The sequence below is a fragment of the Larus michahellis genome, chromosome 6, assembly GCF_964199755.1.
Source record: "Larus michahellis chromosome 6, bLarMic1.1, whole genome shotgun sequence".
Taxonomy (NCBI): domain Eukaryota; kingdom Metazoa; phylum Chordata; class Aves; order Charadriiformes; family Laridae; genus Larus; species Larus michahellis.
In genome coordinates, this window is record NC_133901.1 from 30,634,482 (window position 1) to 30,650,451 (window position 15,970).

General features: G+C 43.0%; 1 protein-coding gene across 3 annotated transcripts in view; it reads left to right on the forward strand.

The window, feature by feature from the left end:
- DIS3L2 (DIS3 like 3'-5' exoribonuclease 2) overlaps window positions 1-15,970 on the forward strand; it is a 193,903-nt gene that overhangs the window by 15,299 nt on the left and 162,634 nt on the right. For 2 of the 3 annotated variants that reach the window (XM_074590909.1, XM_074590910.1), the window contains 5 exons: window positions 3,267-3,487; window positions 4,053-4,211; window positions 4,513-4,655; window positions 10,349-10,402; window positions 14,603-14,704. In XM_074590909.1, coding sequence (XP_074447010.1) covers window positions 4,160-4,211; window positions 4,513-4,655; window positions 10,349-10,402; window positions 14,603-14,704 — 351 coding nt within the window. In that variant the 5' untranslated portion in view covers window positions 3,267-3,487; window positions 4,053-4,159. The remainder of the gene's footprint in view (window positions 1-3,266; window positions 3,488-4,052; window positions 4,212-4,512; window positions 4,656-10,348; window positions 10,403-14,602; window positions 14,705-15,970) is intronic. The other variant, XM_074590908.1, reaches the window with a different exon arrangement.

Below are 15,970 nucleotides of genomic sequence, written 5' to 3' on the forward strand. Positions count from 1 at the left end.
GGGTCCTGGATGGGAGATACCCAAGGAGTCATGGATGTGCTGATGAAAATTCAGTGAGGAATACTTTCCATCTGTTCTGGTAGTAATCAAATAGCTTGTCAGGTGCTAGAGGGCAGTTGGAAGTACTTTTGGTAAATAAAATTGAGGGTCTTGGTTCTTTCTTGTGTAAAGTAATATGCAAATTTTAATACAAAATTAAAGACTTTCTGGCCCTGTGAACTTCATGTTTAGTTGAACATTTCAGTTGATTTAGTTGGCCATCTAGTTGATCAACTGACTAATAGATGTAAATTTAATTAAATGCAGTACTTTTCACAACCTAAACTATAGAGTGGTTTTGTATAAATTATGTCAAAATAAGCTGATTTAAAACATCAAGCCTCCTCTCTTACTGTAAGCCAGATCAATTATTCTGGGAAGCTGCCTGCATGCATTTTTTCTCCAAAATAAGAGAAGATTAATAGGTACTTAGGTTTAAAGACCAAAATGTGACATTGCGTGATGTTGTTTTGTTGTGATGGAGGTGAAGTGTGATGGTTTGGATTCTAGACTGACCTCCAGTGCTGTCCTTCCAGCGGAGCTCAACCAGCCGCTGCTGGCCCGCAGGATGGCCGGAATGGGCTCTTGGGTTGGAGCCAGCCCCACGCTCCGTCCATTCTGCTCCTTTTCCTGGTTGTGTGTTTCTACTTCCCACAGGTGCTTCTCCTTGGCTAGTTTGAGGTGGTTCCCTGCTCCGCGTGTAGAATACCTGGTCCTATTTAGGTCACCTTTGTAGGCAGCCTCCTCGCCTGATACAGGTATTGGGGTTATTTCAACCTCTCTCCCTCCAGAGGACTTCAGGCAATGAACAGCCACCCGCCTTTCCTCAAATTGTTACTCTGCATTATTTCCCATTGGAAATGGCAAAACGTCCAGAAATCCCAGGCAAGTGGTGGCTGCATCCACGGAGAGCGGCTCTACATTATCTGTGCAGCCGCAGAAACATACCTGAAGCTGTTGCGTTTGCTGTGTGTTGTGAAGACATCTGTGTCTTCCATTAGAGTTGCTCTGCGGTCAAGCTTGAGTGGTTCGGCACATGCAGACGTGTTCGGTGCATTGTGGTTCCTTCAACCCTCCTGCTGGCAGGTGTCCACCACCCTCCGCGCCCAGTCACTGCACTTTAGTTTCCCTTCTCCTGAAGTTATTTTAGATTTTTTATTTCATTCATTTACGTATTAATTTATTTAGTAATTGATTATTTTAATGCCTAGAATGTATTATTACTTTGTGCAGCATCTTGCCTTAAAAGATCTTGTTATATCTTACAAATCACACGACTGTAACGCCACAGAAAAAGTCAGACTTCTGACACAGCTGGTGCTGGAATAGTTTCCCTAAGTTAGTGATAACAGTTATATCGGAAAGGATAGTCTCAATGTATCCTATGCTATCTGTAGAGTAGTCGAGTTACAGTTTGCTTTGTGGAATGATGTCTGTTTATCCCTCAGAATATTAATGCTGGGCAGCAGGGATGGCAGGAAAGCCCATCGTGTGAAGTTATTTCTAATTTCCAGTTTTAGGGGACAGGTGCATTACAGAAGCAAATATTGAATCTAGTTGAAACAGATGGCAACCTGTGGTTAGCTTGCTCTCTTTTAAAAGGAGAAATACAAGAAATTACAGTCATGAAGAATTCGATGTGTTCCAGTTGAATGCTAATTGTGACAGTTATCTGTGGCTTTGTAACAGGAGTGGTTTTGTTTAGCCATATAAACATCGTGGCCAATGGGGTCAAACACTTATCCAAAGTGGCTGTGCGTAAACTGGCTTGCGAGCCAGATATGTCGAAGTAGAGCTTGTTTGTTTGTGTACATTTTTTCTTTGAGTTTGTGTCCGAGTCTGAGCGAATGAAAAATCCCACCAGAGAGCAAGCCAAAGCCCCTATCTTTGGGCACAGAAAGGTGCTTCCCCACCCTTTGCTGTTGCTCTGCATTATTTTTGGCAGCAGTGGCCCCAAACTTTCTGAACTGATGGCCATGGTGAGTGCTGGGGCAGCTCCGCTCTGCGGTGGCTAATTCTGGCACTCAGTTCACTTCCCAACTCTTTTTTTTTTTTCCTCTTTTTTCCCCCCTGCATTTTAATTTTCTGCTCTCCTTTTTTTTTTTTTCAGCTACTTCTTAATTACACGTTAAGGTTTAGCCTCCTTTTTATCCCAAGTTTTTTAATTCATAGTAGTATTTTCTGTGACTTGCTGTCATAGAAACGAGGGCTTTAGAGTACCTTACGAGCTCGTGTAATCTGTTCACTACCTCAAGGAAAAAACTACTCTTCTTAGGCCAATTCTGGCAGACGTCTGTCTCACCTATTTTTGAGAACTTCCAAGGAAGCAGATTGCGTGACCTTTCTGGGTGATCAGCCTGGCACCTTGCTTTTTTACTAGTGTTCTTAAGATCCTGCCTGTTGCAGTTCAAGTCAGATTCCTTCACCAAAACGTCTCTGAAGAACCTCTCCAGAGCAAACCACGTTGCCGACTCAAAAGCTGTTCTGCTCACATCTCTCTAGTCCATACTTTTAGTTTCGGTGTCTGTTTTATGAACTTAATCTCTTGACTCTTGGGGCGTTTGCAAATCAGTTCATTAGGCGTTTGCAGCTCAGTTAAATTTAGTTCTGTCACATCCTGTGGTCCGTACAGGTAGTAGTGCCTCGCTCACATCGGTTGAAACCTAAATTTGCGTCTGCGCTCTTGCTGCGTTACAGCTGCAGCCTCCCGTGGACAGTCTCCTCCCTGAAAGCATGTGCAGGGTATGAAAAGCTTCATCGTGGAGGAAGCTGCCAAACTACGTTGCCCTTATCCTTATTGTTGCTGAACACAGAGGCCCCCTCTGCCTTTCAGCATCCCGTTTGGAGACACTGCTGTGGCATTTAAACTCCTCCTGGGATGGTCTCAGCCGGCACCTTGAGTTGTCCCTCTGCCTGTCTTGGTCTCTCCTCTCCTGGATTAGGGGGATCCCTCCCTGCTCCTGCTGATTTGCCTGTTATATATGGAAGTTACTTTTTGTCTGTAACTCAATAAAGTAGCAGTTTTCTCTTCTGTACTATATTTTTAAATATCTCTGCTTAAGTACAGCTTTTCAAACATTTTTTTTTTTTCCTCACTGCTTCAGTTTAATTTTATGAAGCAATCTGCAATTTCATTTGTGAAGGATACCATATGTAAAAAAATTTGCCTTGTAACTTGGACAGCCCCATAGCACATAAGTTGGCATTGCACGTTTTCTGACTTGCAGGTACAAGCTTGGACCCAGGGAGCGTAGCCAGGAGGGGCTGGAAGGCAAAGCTGTGATGACATGTTCAGTATCCAGGTGGAGGGCCAAGAGGGCAGCTGCACGGCGCTGGGTTGCATTCCAATGTGCTGATCCGTGGAACAGCGTTGGCATACACTTTGGAAGCTGCTGCTTGCTCTCCTGGCTGTAGGGAAGGGGCTGAGGTGATGGCAGGGAAGGAAGGGGTGAGTCTTTGCAGAATATTTTCGTATGATCGTGGCCTATTCTGAGCAGGCTGGACGTTTGGAGCCTTGGCATTTCTTTGGGGTGTCGTTGTGTGCCATGCTGCCTCTGGTAGCTCAAAAGTTAATTACTCCAGGGTGGGTTGTTGAGATTTTTTTTTTCTCCTTTATTCCTGAACTACTTAAGTTGTAGGGAAGTTATATTTTCTCTCTACTTGGGTGCTTAATGGGGTGGAGGTAGGGGCTTTGGAAACAGTTTAACAATCTCACATTTTATATGCTCTAATGAATTTCACAGGGTTTTGGAAGGGTTGTATCCAACTTTTAGTATTGTAATTTCCAGAGTTTTATTTATGCTAAAATAAATTAGTGGTGGATTTGGAGGCACAAAGAGCCAACAGATTACAAATGAACTAATGAAGACATGGTTTCTTTTTGGATAAAGAGCATGACTGCCAGTTGCAACTTGTACTGAAGTACTGCAGACCATGAGTTTCACGAGGACTGCAAGCTGGCGATGGGGTTCCTCTTCCCTCCCCTGTTATTTCAAACCTGTGTTTGATTTCAGGTGCAGAAAAGAGAGGGTTTGCAAGGACCAGAAACAACTCTGAATCTGCAAGAACTCCCCAGAACTCCGATAGGAAGAGGCAACTCTCTGAATCGCAGACAGAAACAATGAACAATTCAGACAGCAGAATAAATCCTAGACAACTGGGAACTCCCAGAGGTATTAAAGCAGAGTGCGTACACGCTTCAGGAATAAGCTGCCTCGAAGCATGTGCTCAGCACTATTGAAAGATGGGCTGGGATGAATGCTCTTAACTCTAAAATGAGCTGTAAAAGACTGTTGATTATTTGTAAAATATGATTATTCCAGACTTTTCGTTGCTCTGAAGTCAGGTGCCAGTATTTCTAGGCAATCTGTTCTCAGAAGTTCAACTTTGAATACAAAGCCTCTGTACAGCTGCTGTTAAGATACATGGACAAGTTTGGTGGGCAAGATAACACTTATGAATTTTCATTTGCAGGAGGATCCTATGCTGCTGCCCCAACATCAGGTGATAGAAAGAATCGAAATAAACCCACTCGAGGGAGAAAGAAGAGTATATTTGAAGCCTACATGTCAAAAGAAGATGTTTCAGCAGGACTGAAAAGGGGAGAGCTAATTCAGGTGCCTAGAACATACAACATCCATGCTCTTGTCATAAGTCTGTGGAAATCACAGGCATTTGTTGGAAATCAATGTCAGTTGGTTGCATGAGAGGGAATTGATGTACCATTTGTAGATGTTACAGGAAGATTTTTTTTTTTTTGTTCCCTTTCTCAGGAGATTCTAGAAGTGGAATGGAACCTTTTAAGTTCAGCTGAAGTATAGGTTTTGGTTTGATTGCATGTTCTGTAAAATTCCTGATCCCCAGTTATGATGAATTGCAGGGTTCTGGTTGGGTGGTCTACTAGCCATGATAGTCATTATCATGGAGACACTTACTTTTACAGATGATGCTCAAAAACACAGCAGGTGCTGGCAGCCTCTGTCTTGGGCAGTTTAAACAAAAATTAATGCCCTTGGCAAGATACTTCTTGCTGAAATTCCTTGCAAAGTTGTTCATTAGTTCTCAGCAATGTGGTGCAGATGCTTCAGCTTCCAGTTCTACTCTTCTTTTTTCAGTCTATCAACTCTTCCCAGAAGTTTACCTCCCACAAAAAAAAAAAAAAAGGAAGAGTGATGGTGTGGGTAATGGTGTGGTCCTTGGGATCTCATAGGGTTGTGCCTACCAGGGCATTGCAGTAAAGTGTTATAAACTATGATGCAACTGGTTAAATTAATATCAAAAGGCCAAGTAGTGATGCTGGACCCTTGAATTACTTTCATAATTTTCTTTGCCCATCAAGATACAGAAAATCATTTGCATGTGTGCGTATGGTTATTTGCCCTGAACAGCTAGCAATAAGCATGTTCTCATTTTACAGATTCTAAAGATCAAAGATCAGACTTTATGCTTCCATTTGGAGCAGCAAAATTGCAGCCTTAATTAGGCAGCAATTCTCTGAACATCTAGCAAAATGTGGGGGTGGACCTGCCATTTCTCTGGGTAGCTGGATCTCAGAAGCAGTTTTGCATAAAGGCAGGCAGGGCTGAGGTTTGGTGAGGAGCGGAAGAGGATGGTGTCCTAGAACCCCTGTTGTAGTACAGTCCTCAGCATGATGTAATGTTCTTCAGGACACACCCGGTGTCCCAGTGAGATCACACCGGCTGGAGAAAAAAGGCAGGTGGAAGTCAGTGAGGGCATGATGGACACTCATGCTGAGGCATCATTTAGCCAAACGCACACTGGTGTTTTGGTGTTTAATTAGTGTTGTAATGCCGGTGAGGTTGTTATACTTACTTTGATCAATACATTGGAGTTGCAATGTATTGTGAGACATCACCTTGTTTTTTGTCTGATTTCTTGACATAGTAATTCTTATATAATGGCATAATTTCTGAAGGCGTGATGAGGATTCCACATATAAGATGGTCTGATTCCCTCCTGAAGACCAATCTGGTTGGCTCTTAGCTTTCAGAAAAATGACTATGCGGCATATCCCTGCTGATGATCAGACTGGTTCACTGGGCTACCCAGACCTTAGGCCAGGGCCTTTTTAAAGACTGTCATAGACATCCAGACCGGGAAGCAAATGATGAGGGAAGAAATGGGATCCTCAAGCTGTGACTTCTCCCCGTGGCTGTAGTGGCATATGGCAGCAACTACAGCTTCCGCCTTACCTTCGGGAGTGGTTTTGGCACCCGTTTGTGGTAACGCGGCCCGATAGCATTAAGTGCAGCATGTGTAGACTGCCTATGAGGTCGAGTGCAGCTGCAGATGAGGCACATCAGACTATGACTACTACCTGAGAATCCCATTGAAATGCTGAGTCCCAGAGGACCTGTGATTGCATGCTCTCTGGCAAAAGAATCCCTAATTCTTGTAAATGCATAGTGTCTACTCCAGGTCATGTGCTGTGTAACTGGAAGAGTCATACGTGCTTTCTTAGGCTGTATCTGTTTTCCTTTCATCCAGTTCCACATCTCAGGGAAACAGGTGAGGCTGCAGAAGCTGGATTTAATCATTTAGGGCTGCGTGTCAGCTCATGGGCACCCCAGCTCAGTATCTCTCATCTTCAGCTCATTCATCCTTATGATCTCATCAAGACCATTCATCATTGCAGTCTCAAATAGGGTAGGTGAGATCCTGAAAGCAGCTTTAGTGAATGGACAAATATTCAGCACTGCTCTGTACAAGGACAAGAGACATAGTGAACAAATACCGGTTGTGTTAATCCCAAAAAGCAGGGCATTGGTCTGGCATGGTAACCAGCAAAAATGTTCCACAGGAGTCTGTGGAACAGGAGAACAAACCTATTGGTCTGAATCTGATGGTCCTGAGCAAACTTCAGTGCTAGCCAGACAGAAGCATGTCTCTCTGAGCAGGGGTGTCCCCTGGAGCATCCTGTTAACGCTGGATCTGCACATACTTGTGTGAGAGATCTGTTGGAGAGAAAAGGCCCTGCTGTGAACTCTGAGGATGTTGCTGGACTCTGGCAATTGAACTATGCAACTAAATGCTCCTGAAAGCCCAACCTATGGAAACTACTGGCAGACGTGGAGATTGTTCAGATAAAACACGAGTCCCATGACGATTAAGCAGTCCTAGATCAGGAAGAACAAAAATATTATCTTTATGGGTGCTGACGTCTGTCAATAACATTAGTCTTAATGGCTTCTGGTGCTGTATCTGACACAACACAGTTTTCGATAAGTAGCATGGAGAAGTGTGCCCTGCGGGATTCCTGGATTCATTTAATCAGGCGATGTGTGCGGAAGTGTCCTTCCCAAGAAAAGGGATCTGAGCTCAGGCGCTTAAGAGTGCGTAGACTTTTCAATTCCCCGCCTGTAAAACCGTCTGTAGTGAGCAATCACCAAGCATATCAGGTTGGTTGGAATCACATCGGCTGGTCTGAAGGCAAACAAGATTGAATAACTTCTGCATAGTTACGCAAGCAAATGGTGTTGGCCATACACAGCAGATGAAGTCAGGTTATGTATTAAGGAACACTGACCCAAAGGACCGTAATCATCCTGTGAAGCATGAGCCAGAAACTCATGTCTGCTCCACGCCTCCAGCATCTCCCAGACCCTCCCTGCAGGGCTGCTGGGGTCAGGCAGAGCGAGAGCGCGCAGCATACGGAGACGCAGAGCTTGTTTTGCTGCTAAGAGGGTGTTTTTCCTTAGAAAGCTGTTCTTTTGTGGGTATGAAGGCTGGGGTTTCCCTGATTTTCCTGGATTGTTTTTTTCAAAGGTGGCAAGCAGATGCTTGAACCCTGACCTTTGTTGGTGTTCTGTACATACAAACCGATCTAGGCATATGTGTTATGATACCTGTTATAAACAGCGTGATTTGAGATGCTTGAAGTTTAGTCTGAGCGTTGCCTGCCCTGGTTCTAGCAGAGCAACTTCAGAAATCATGACCCTTTTGTATTTTGCTGGAGAAGCTCAATAAGGTTAGAAACTTTTTTGGCAAGTATGTGCGAAGCTGACTTGAATCATCAGAAAGTGTTTTAGAAACCTTCCTGCAAACCTTTCTCTTCCCTTTCAAAACAAAGGCCCTACTGACATAAAAACACTGATAAATATAGCAGCTATTACTTGCAAGCTATTGTAAAATAATACATTAGCGTGACATCATGAGACTCTGCAGCCAGATCCTCACCCCCTAATACACATATGAGAACAGTTGTTCATTGCAGATGGAGAGAGTGACTGGTTCCAGATATGATATCACAGCGTGAAATGTACAACATTGTAAATAGGATTTTCATAGGCACAGATAATAGGGCCCATCTGCTTTCTAAGATAAATTTTGGGAGTTCCTTGCTTGAAGGAAAGAGCTGAAGTATTTTAATGCTACTTGACGTAAGAATTCTAATGCTGATCATAATTAGGTAGTGCATGTAAAATGTAGAGAAACCTGCTGCACGGTAAACACGGTAACACTTTGCTCTGCTGTGTGTTTGCCCGAGCTGGGCATCCATGTGCATGTAGTCACTCTGGCGCCTTCTGGGCCACCGACACAAAACCTGATTTTTCACGCGTGTAATGGGCATTTGCACCTGGCTGATTGACAGCTGTCCCAAACCATTCAAGAGGGTTCTGCGGAGTAACACAGGATATCCCCTCATCTGCTTGGTGCTGGTGGGTAGATGCTGGTATGGCAATTATTTGACTCGTTGTCAAGCAGAGCAACCATCCCTTTTCATTTTTTCCTTTTGCTCCATAGCAGCTTCCTTTCTTAACAGCATATTGTTTTTGATGGCTGATTCTGGGGCGTAAGGGCGCGGGGAGGGGGAGGAGACTATTGAGAGTTTTCCATCAGTGGGTACCAGTGCTAACGGAAGCCGATGACAGCGAGTTACTCTCACTTTGCCTAGTCATAAAGTATCCCCAGGGTTGCTCCCAGTGGGTTGTCTTTGTTTTCGTGCGTTGTCCGGGGTTGTGCCTGCCATGCGGCTAGTGTGCTCGTTAATGCTACTTACATAAGGCACAAAACAAGACATCGCAGCAAAGCATTCAAATAATGCGTAAAGAATATAGCATATACGGTGCTGGTATGTCCAAACTTAAGCAAATAAAAACAATGGAAAACCTCCGTAAATCTGCAAATTCTTCTTCAAGACGGCAAAACTTTCACATGTAATCAGCTTTATTTTCCTATCGTCTGAGTGTTTCCCAGAATACATAAAAAAATTATACGCTGCAGTAAATTTTTAAGGAAGCAATTCCTGTGAGAGGTTCTTATGATTGCTTAACACAGAAGTGCAAACAGATGGAATCTGTTCATATAACAAATTGGCCAATGTTCTTTCAAATACACGCATGGAGAAAGTTTTAAAGTTTCAGCCCAAAGTAGAAGCCTGTCTGAAGGCAGATACCTAGCTGTATTTCCATAAGAATGAAATGCTGTTGGTTTTAACTGCAGCCACCTGAATCACAATTTCCGGGACCCTCTTGGGATGGGAACGAATGGTGTAGCCTGTGTAACTCCTTGGTTGGCTCTACCTTTCTCTTGGATGGACCTGAGCACAAGCGGCAAAACTGGTTGGTTTGCTTTGGAGGGGTGATACGAGTTTGCTGCAGGTGACTTGAGTTGGCAGATAACAAAGCAGAAACAGATGGACCATGGAGTTGCAAATGTATTTAAGATAGTTTGACTTTAAATGTGTTTAAACAGAATTTAATCCTGTAGACTTTAAATGTTTGTTTTTGGAAAATCCTTTTGATTCTTCTTTGGAAATGTTCTTTATCACAGAGTTCCTGCTACTGCCTGTTTGCAGGAACAGCCTAAGCAGCCAGAGCCCCACAAGGCTGGTGCCTGCTGCCATGCAAGCTCAGCAGGTCACCTTTTTCTCTTTCCTCCTGTCCTCCAGAATAAGCAAAACCAACGCTTTCCTTTTCCAAAACAGAGCAAAACAAATTGTTCCTATTGTCTGTTTGTTAACGAAGTTGGTGACTGCTCAGCAGAGAATGTGTGAAGGGAAGAGGAGGGCTTGGATCCTCAGTTCACCCAGTAGCAGCAACAACTAATGATTCAACATCTCTTCGATGACAGACTGCAGTAGATCAGCTTAAGCCTATCATGAAAGTGCCTTTTGGCTTGGAATTGCTCGGATGCTAAGTTGTCAAGACTTGAAATGTATAATGGAAATTTAGATGTATCTCTCATGTTTCACAGTAGATATATTACCCACAGCTCTCTAATTTAACTGGTGTTATATAAAATTAATAAGATTCAGGCATAATCTTTCTCCTTCTCTTCTTTTTTTAAGGGACCCTTGAGAATAAATCCTAAGAAGTACCATGAAGCCTTCATTCCATCTCCAGTAAGTATAATTTTATAACGCTTTAAAGTTCATAAGTAAAGGTGCATTAAGATAGGAGTTATGCCGTGCACGAAAGGTCACTCAGAGGTGAATGAGTTGGAATAAATGAACATTGTCTGGATTTTCTTTTAAATCAAATATTCCCAAACAAATTCTGCTTTTTCATACCTCACAGAAATACTTAGCTTGTGCTGAAATTGGGGGTGTCTCTAGGTCCCACAGAAGCCAGCTGAGCTCAGGTTTGAGGACCACCAGACAGCGTAATTGGAAACCTTTGGTTTATGGCTGCAGAGGTTTTATAGATTTTCCACTGATTTAAGTTAATCTTCCCTAAACAAATATGCTCTCCATTTTCGATCTGCTGCATGAGCTAATTTGAAGAGTCATTCCAGAAATAATATGCGTGATTCCTTTTCATGTGCCCGCTTTTGCGTGAACTAGATCGTGGTTGGCTTGGGCTGTGCTTCTGTCGCATGGGACTGGCTTGTGCCTCTTCTCTCTTTCCTTATTTCGACAGAAAAGAAGGGCCCTTGCAATTTCAGGGGCTTCCAGTAGGGAAGGTGACCTCACAGCTGGCACAGCCAAGGCTTTTTATCTGGAACTGACTTGGTAAAAATGTTACCGTCAATGAGAGAGAGTTTCATATTGAAACGTTGGTGTGGGGGAGAGAAGGCAGAGCCTGCCCAGAGACAGCGGAACACTGAGTCGGTTGTTGTCCCTGCTACTGACAGCGCTTTTGTTTTGGGGCTTGGGTTGAAAGCCTTGAAATTCGTGGCATTGTCAGTTCATGTTGTTCATTTGGGATAATGTTTTGAAGCACACTTTGTTACAGAAGGCTGGCATTACAGGGGTGGAGGAAGGTCGAGGGTGCACAAAGTAGATTAACTAGAGGAAGAAGTAGAGAGCAGCTCTCCAGTACACCAGGAAGGCAGCAGTGTGTGTCTAAGTGGGAAAAGAACTGTGATCCTTCTTTTACCGGTGTCCTCCTAGGTGTGGTGAGTGTAAGCTGTTAAACATATTCTCTGAAATTACAAAATGCAAGGTTGAGTGAGAAATCCAGCTACTCACATGAGTTTAATTGGATGTGAAGCTTACCCCTAATCGCCCCTAGTGTCCAGCTGTTGCCTTGTGCAGTCGATTGGCTCGCTGTGCTTGCCGGAATACATACATGGAGGAAGTTTAGCCGAGGCTGTTCTTTCAGCTCTCTTTCTACTTTTCTGGCCTTTGTGGAGCTGAATACCAGAACCAGCCTTGTCCCTGGTAACTAACAGAACCAACACCTGGATGGTGGTGACTCTGGCTGGTGTGAAGACAGTCCTCACTGAAAGCGTCTGTCTTAAGATGCTTTACAAAGCTTATCCTTGGTATGCCATTATTTGCCACAATGAGGGGTTTGTAGCCTTTGTGTTCTGCAGGACTTCCCATTGTTGCCAGATGCTGCAAGAGTTGCAGCTGTGAAAAATCACCCTTTCTCTCCTGCTGTTGACTGTGGCACTGTACCCCTTTCTCTTCAGCTCTGACTTGTCTATGGCTTCATGAAGCTCAAATGCAACAGCTGTTCACCTTCTAACACCAGAAGTCCCAGGGTGTTTCTTGCTGCAGTTGTGCTCTGTCTGCTTGTATTATTGCATGAAGAGTTGAGGGGAAGGTCCCGGGCCTTTCTCTTGAAAGCCACCCAGAAGATGGACTCGAGCATTTGAGTCTCTGCCTTGCATCTCATGTCTTCTCTGCACACAGTAGTGTGGTTTCAAATGATGGCGTTGTCAAGGTGAAGAATGATACTGCTGAGCACAAGTGACGGAGTGACTGTGGCTGTGCTGTGCTTGTGGAAGACACTTCCAGAGCAGATGAAAGCACTGCAGATCTCCCTCTTGTCAGACGGGGGTAGAGAGCAGTGCTGGTGATATTCATAGGTGGCCATGGAGCAGTAAAAGTGCTGTGCTCCCTGGAGGGGGCTGCAGAAGTCTTGAAGCCATTGCAGCCAATACAGTATGTGCACCTTGGGAGCAGCTGAGACTTTGCAAGTGATTTGTGTTCCGTTGTGATTCAGTGCCATTTTAATTGCTTTAGTAATCTGGAGTGCCAGCTGTGCACAGTACGGGAAGCCGAAGGAAGACGTGAGAGGAGAAAATGTTCTTGGAAGTGCCTAAGTTCCCCCAGCAATCATGAGTCTGGAGCTCTAGATACAGAGGTCTTTCCTTCTGGAGAAAACCCCAAACTGAGGCAAATTCCTAATTACAGCTTTGTTGTACATATTGAAATTAACTGTTGTAAAATAGGCGTGTATACACCTATATAAGTGTGTGTGTATATATATATAGGGGTATATTGTTTGAGAGTGACTGGCTGTAATTCAAGACGAGACTCTTGCAGTGTATGGAGATGCAGCTTTTACTAGATGGTATGACACATCAGATGCTTTTATAGGAGGTGAGGGAAAAGGTCTGCCTTGTGTATTCTTGGACACAGGAGGAAAGGAATAAAAGTGCAGAACAAACAAATTATCATGAATGCCAGCCCGTGTCCTGCAGCACAGAGCAGGTACAGACAAAAAAAAAAGGGCAAGCATTTTCCTTAAAAAGCTACTTTGAACTTTTCTTTTTATGTATGTGGTGGATTTAATTGAAGAGTTGGGGCATAAGGGAGAGGGTGAGGAGAAATGACGAATAAGGCCATGTGTAAAAAATCTGGCTTTTTGAAAAGAACGGTTTCCAATTTGAATTATGTTGGTCCAAGAGGCTTTGCAATTTTTCTGCATCTTGTCATGGGAGGCAGCTTTCACACAGCTGTTGAGCTGCGGCTGCTTTTCTTTCTAAGAGTAATTTGGTCTCTTGGAGGATGGCCTTAGTTTCACATCATGGCAGGGTTCTGCCGTTTTATTGTTTTGGTATCTAAGCAGAGTAAGATATTTATGTGATATTAGGGCTTCGTGTTTTCAGGTTATAAAAGAAGTTTTTCTTGGAGACCAAGCACAGTGGTAGTTCTGATTAGATTTACTCAAGCATACGAGACTCAGGAGCGTGTGTCTGAGAAGTGACTAAAGTTGTGATTAAGATTTTAAGTCTTGTGAGGCTGTTTTTTTTCTCATTAAAAGACGATGAAGTACTTTGAAGTACGATGAAGAATCTAAATAAAGTCATCCTCTTTTTTTTTTTTGTATCTCAAAACTATGCAAAAATAGCTCTCTAGAAAAACGATATTGACTACTCATGTTGATACTAAATGCTCCCATTGTTTGACACATTCATGGCACTGTAAACAGACACATGAAATTTTTCACATACTGAATTATGGGGAAACAGAAATGAAAGCAGCAAGAGCACTGTCAATAATTGGTCAAAAAAAGGACAAAACTGGCAATCCTCTAAAAAATTAAACCTTTGTGTTGGTATCGTCAGGAAATTTCATCTTTATTCACCCCATGAAGAAAATCTTCCAAACTAAATCTAGATCAGCCGACTGCCAGACGTGTCTGGGGTGGATAATCGTAGTGCGTACTAGTAGAGGCTCTTGTGCAAGGACGTTAACCCAGAGTATTGAGAGAAGGTGTCCTAACATGTCTGTTACAGTAAAAGATCTTCTGACTTGCAGTTGGCACCTGTAGTCACCATTTTTTGGAATCTCTTCTAACATTACTTGTGCCAAATGAAGAACTTAGGGTGTTAACTCATTTTATAAAAAGAGACTGCATCCCCAGCGCCTCTCTCCAGGCCACCTTCACAGACTGACCTGCTAATCCTGGAGCTGCCTGTCCCTGATTTCCCATCTCGCCAGGAGAGCAGCGGGTGCCTCTGCACAGGCCACTTTGCGGAGACTGTCTTGTAAACATCTTCTGAACAATACTTGGAGCGCTTGAGTTGGGAACTTAACTGTGACTGCAGAAAAATCTCTACCCATTCCCCAGAGTAAGTGTAGAGGAACTGAGCAGAACTTGCAGACAATACATCTTGAGGGCTTGGCTCTGTCTTGAATAAATAGTGTGGAACTACTGTGCTGGCACATACATACAAAGGAGTTTATTTGCTGAAAGATATTGCCTGTTGAAGGGCATATGGTGAATCCATTTCATTTCTCCGCACAACTGCGGGATGTTTGTCTCACCAGGGTGTGTGTCTTTTTGATGACAGTGTTTTAAACCTCATAACAACTGTAATTTAATATGTTTTGGTCTGGTATTTATTTTTCTTCCTCTCTGACTAGGATGGGACTCGTGATATCTTTATTGATGGAGTGGTTGCTCGCAACAGAGCCCTGAATGGTGACATCGTGGTAGTGAAACTGCTTCCCAAGGAGCAATGGAAGGTCAGTTCGGTATATTTTTCTGTGATTTGACAGAAAGAGCTTTTTTACTGTTTTCTTTGCTAAATTTAGGGCCTGAGACAGAGAATAGAGAATTTCCAACAAATCAGATTTGCTAATTTGTGGTTTATGCTGCTGTAGATTGACTTCATCCACTGCAGTGTTTGGAAGAAGCAGTGCCTAAAAGGTTGAAACCTCACTCTTTGCATAGAATGGCATTCTTTATCACTGTATGGAGAAGTCTGGTGACAAGGCTGATTCAAAGGATGGTTGTCTTGGTATCTGTTATTTAGCTATCTTCATGCTGTGGCATTAGATAGCTCTGTGTAGGTGCTTGCAATCGCTTATGTATTTGACAAGTGCTGTTCACAAGGCTTTAGTAATGAATGACTCTCTAATTTGTGGGTCCTCAGTCCATGGAAAGCTTATCTTGTCAGAACTACAGATTTTGTGGTAATACTCTTCTTTACATGAATGAAGAACATATGAAGTGACTGGAGCAATGCAAATGTGGGACAAACAATTTTTTATTTTCATGTCTGAGAATTTCCCTAAGATCACTCTTAAACATCTGGATATTTTATCTTGTTTGTGGGTTTATCTTGTAGCACCTCTATGCAAGGAAAGTTCTTACTCCTTTAGTTGCTGGGGGATGTAAGCTGTCACTAGCAATTGTAACATGTAAGCACAACAGAACTGTCACAAATTGTTTTCCAAACATATTTTTTGAATTCTTGTTGAGAATTTAGACTATTGTATATTTTTGGAACAAAAGTAATAAGGAGGGTGATTCCAGCAGGGTGGGGACTGTTCTGAACAACTTTGTCCTGGTGCTTTTTATTTGTTCTAGCTGCTTTCTTTGCCTGTCTTTGCTTGAAGATACGTGATTTTAGTCTTGCAAATGCAAAGTCTTCAGTCTGGTCACTCGCTGAACCTTCTATCCTCTCTGTTTAAATCTAATTGAAATGATGGTTCGAAACATATTAGAACTTGTCTTTTCCTTTTAGATAAGCACAAAATGAGTACATGACCTAAGTATTTATTGACCCAGGTAAGCGTGAAACTACCTTATACAAAAGGAAATCGTAAGCGGGATCTAAGATATTACAGCTATATCCATATACAAGTATAGGAAAGTGGTCTGCTTGTATCTTTCTAACCTCTGAAAACCAATTTTGAGGGTCAAAGCAAAATTTCTTTGATAGCTATTCAAGAGTCCAAACCAGAGTTCACTAAAGCTGTGATGATTACTATATGTTCGGATCACCA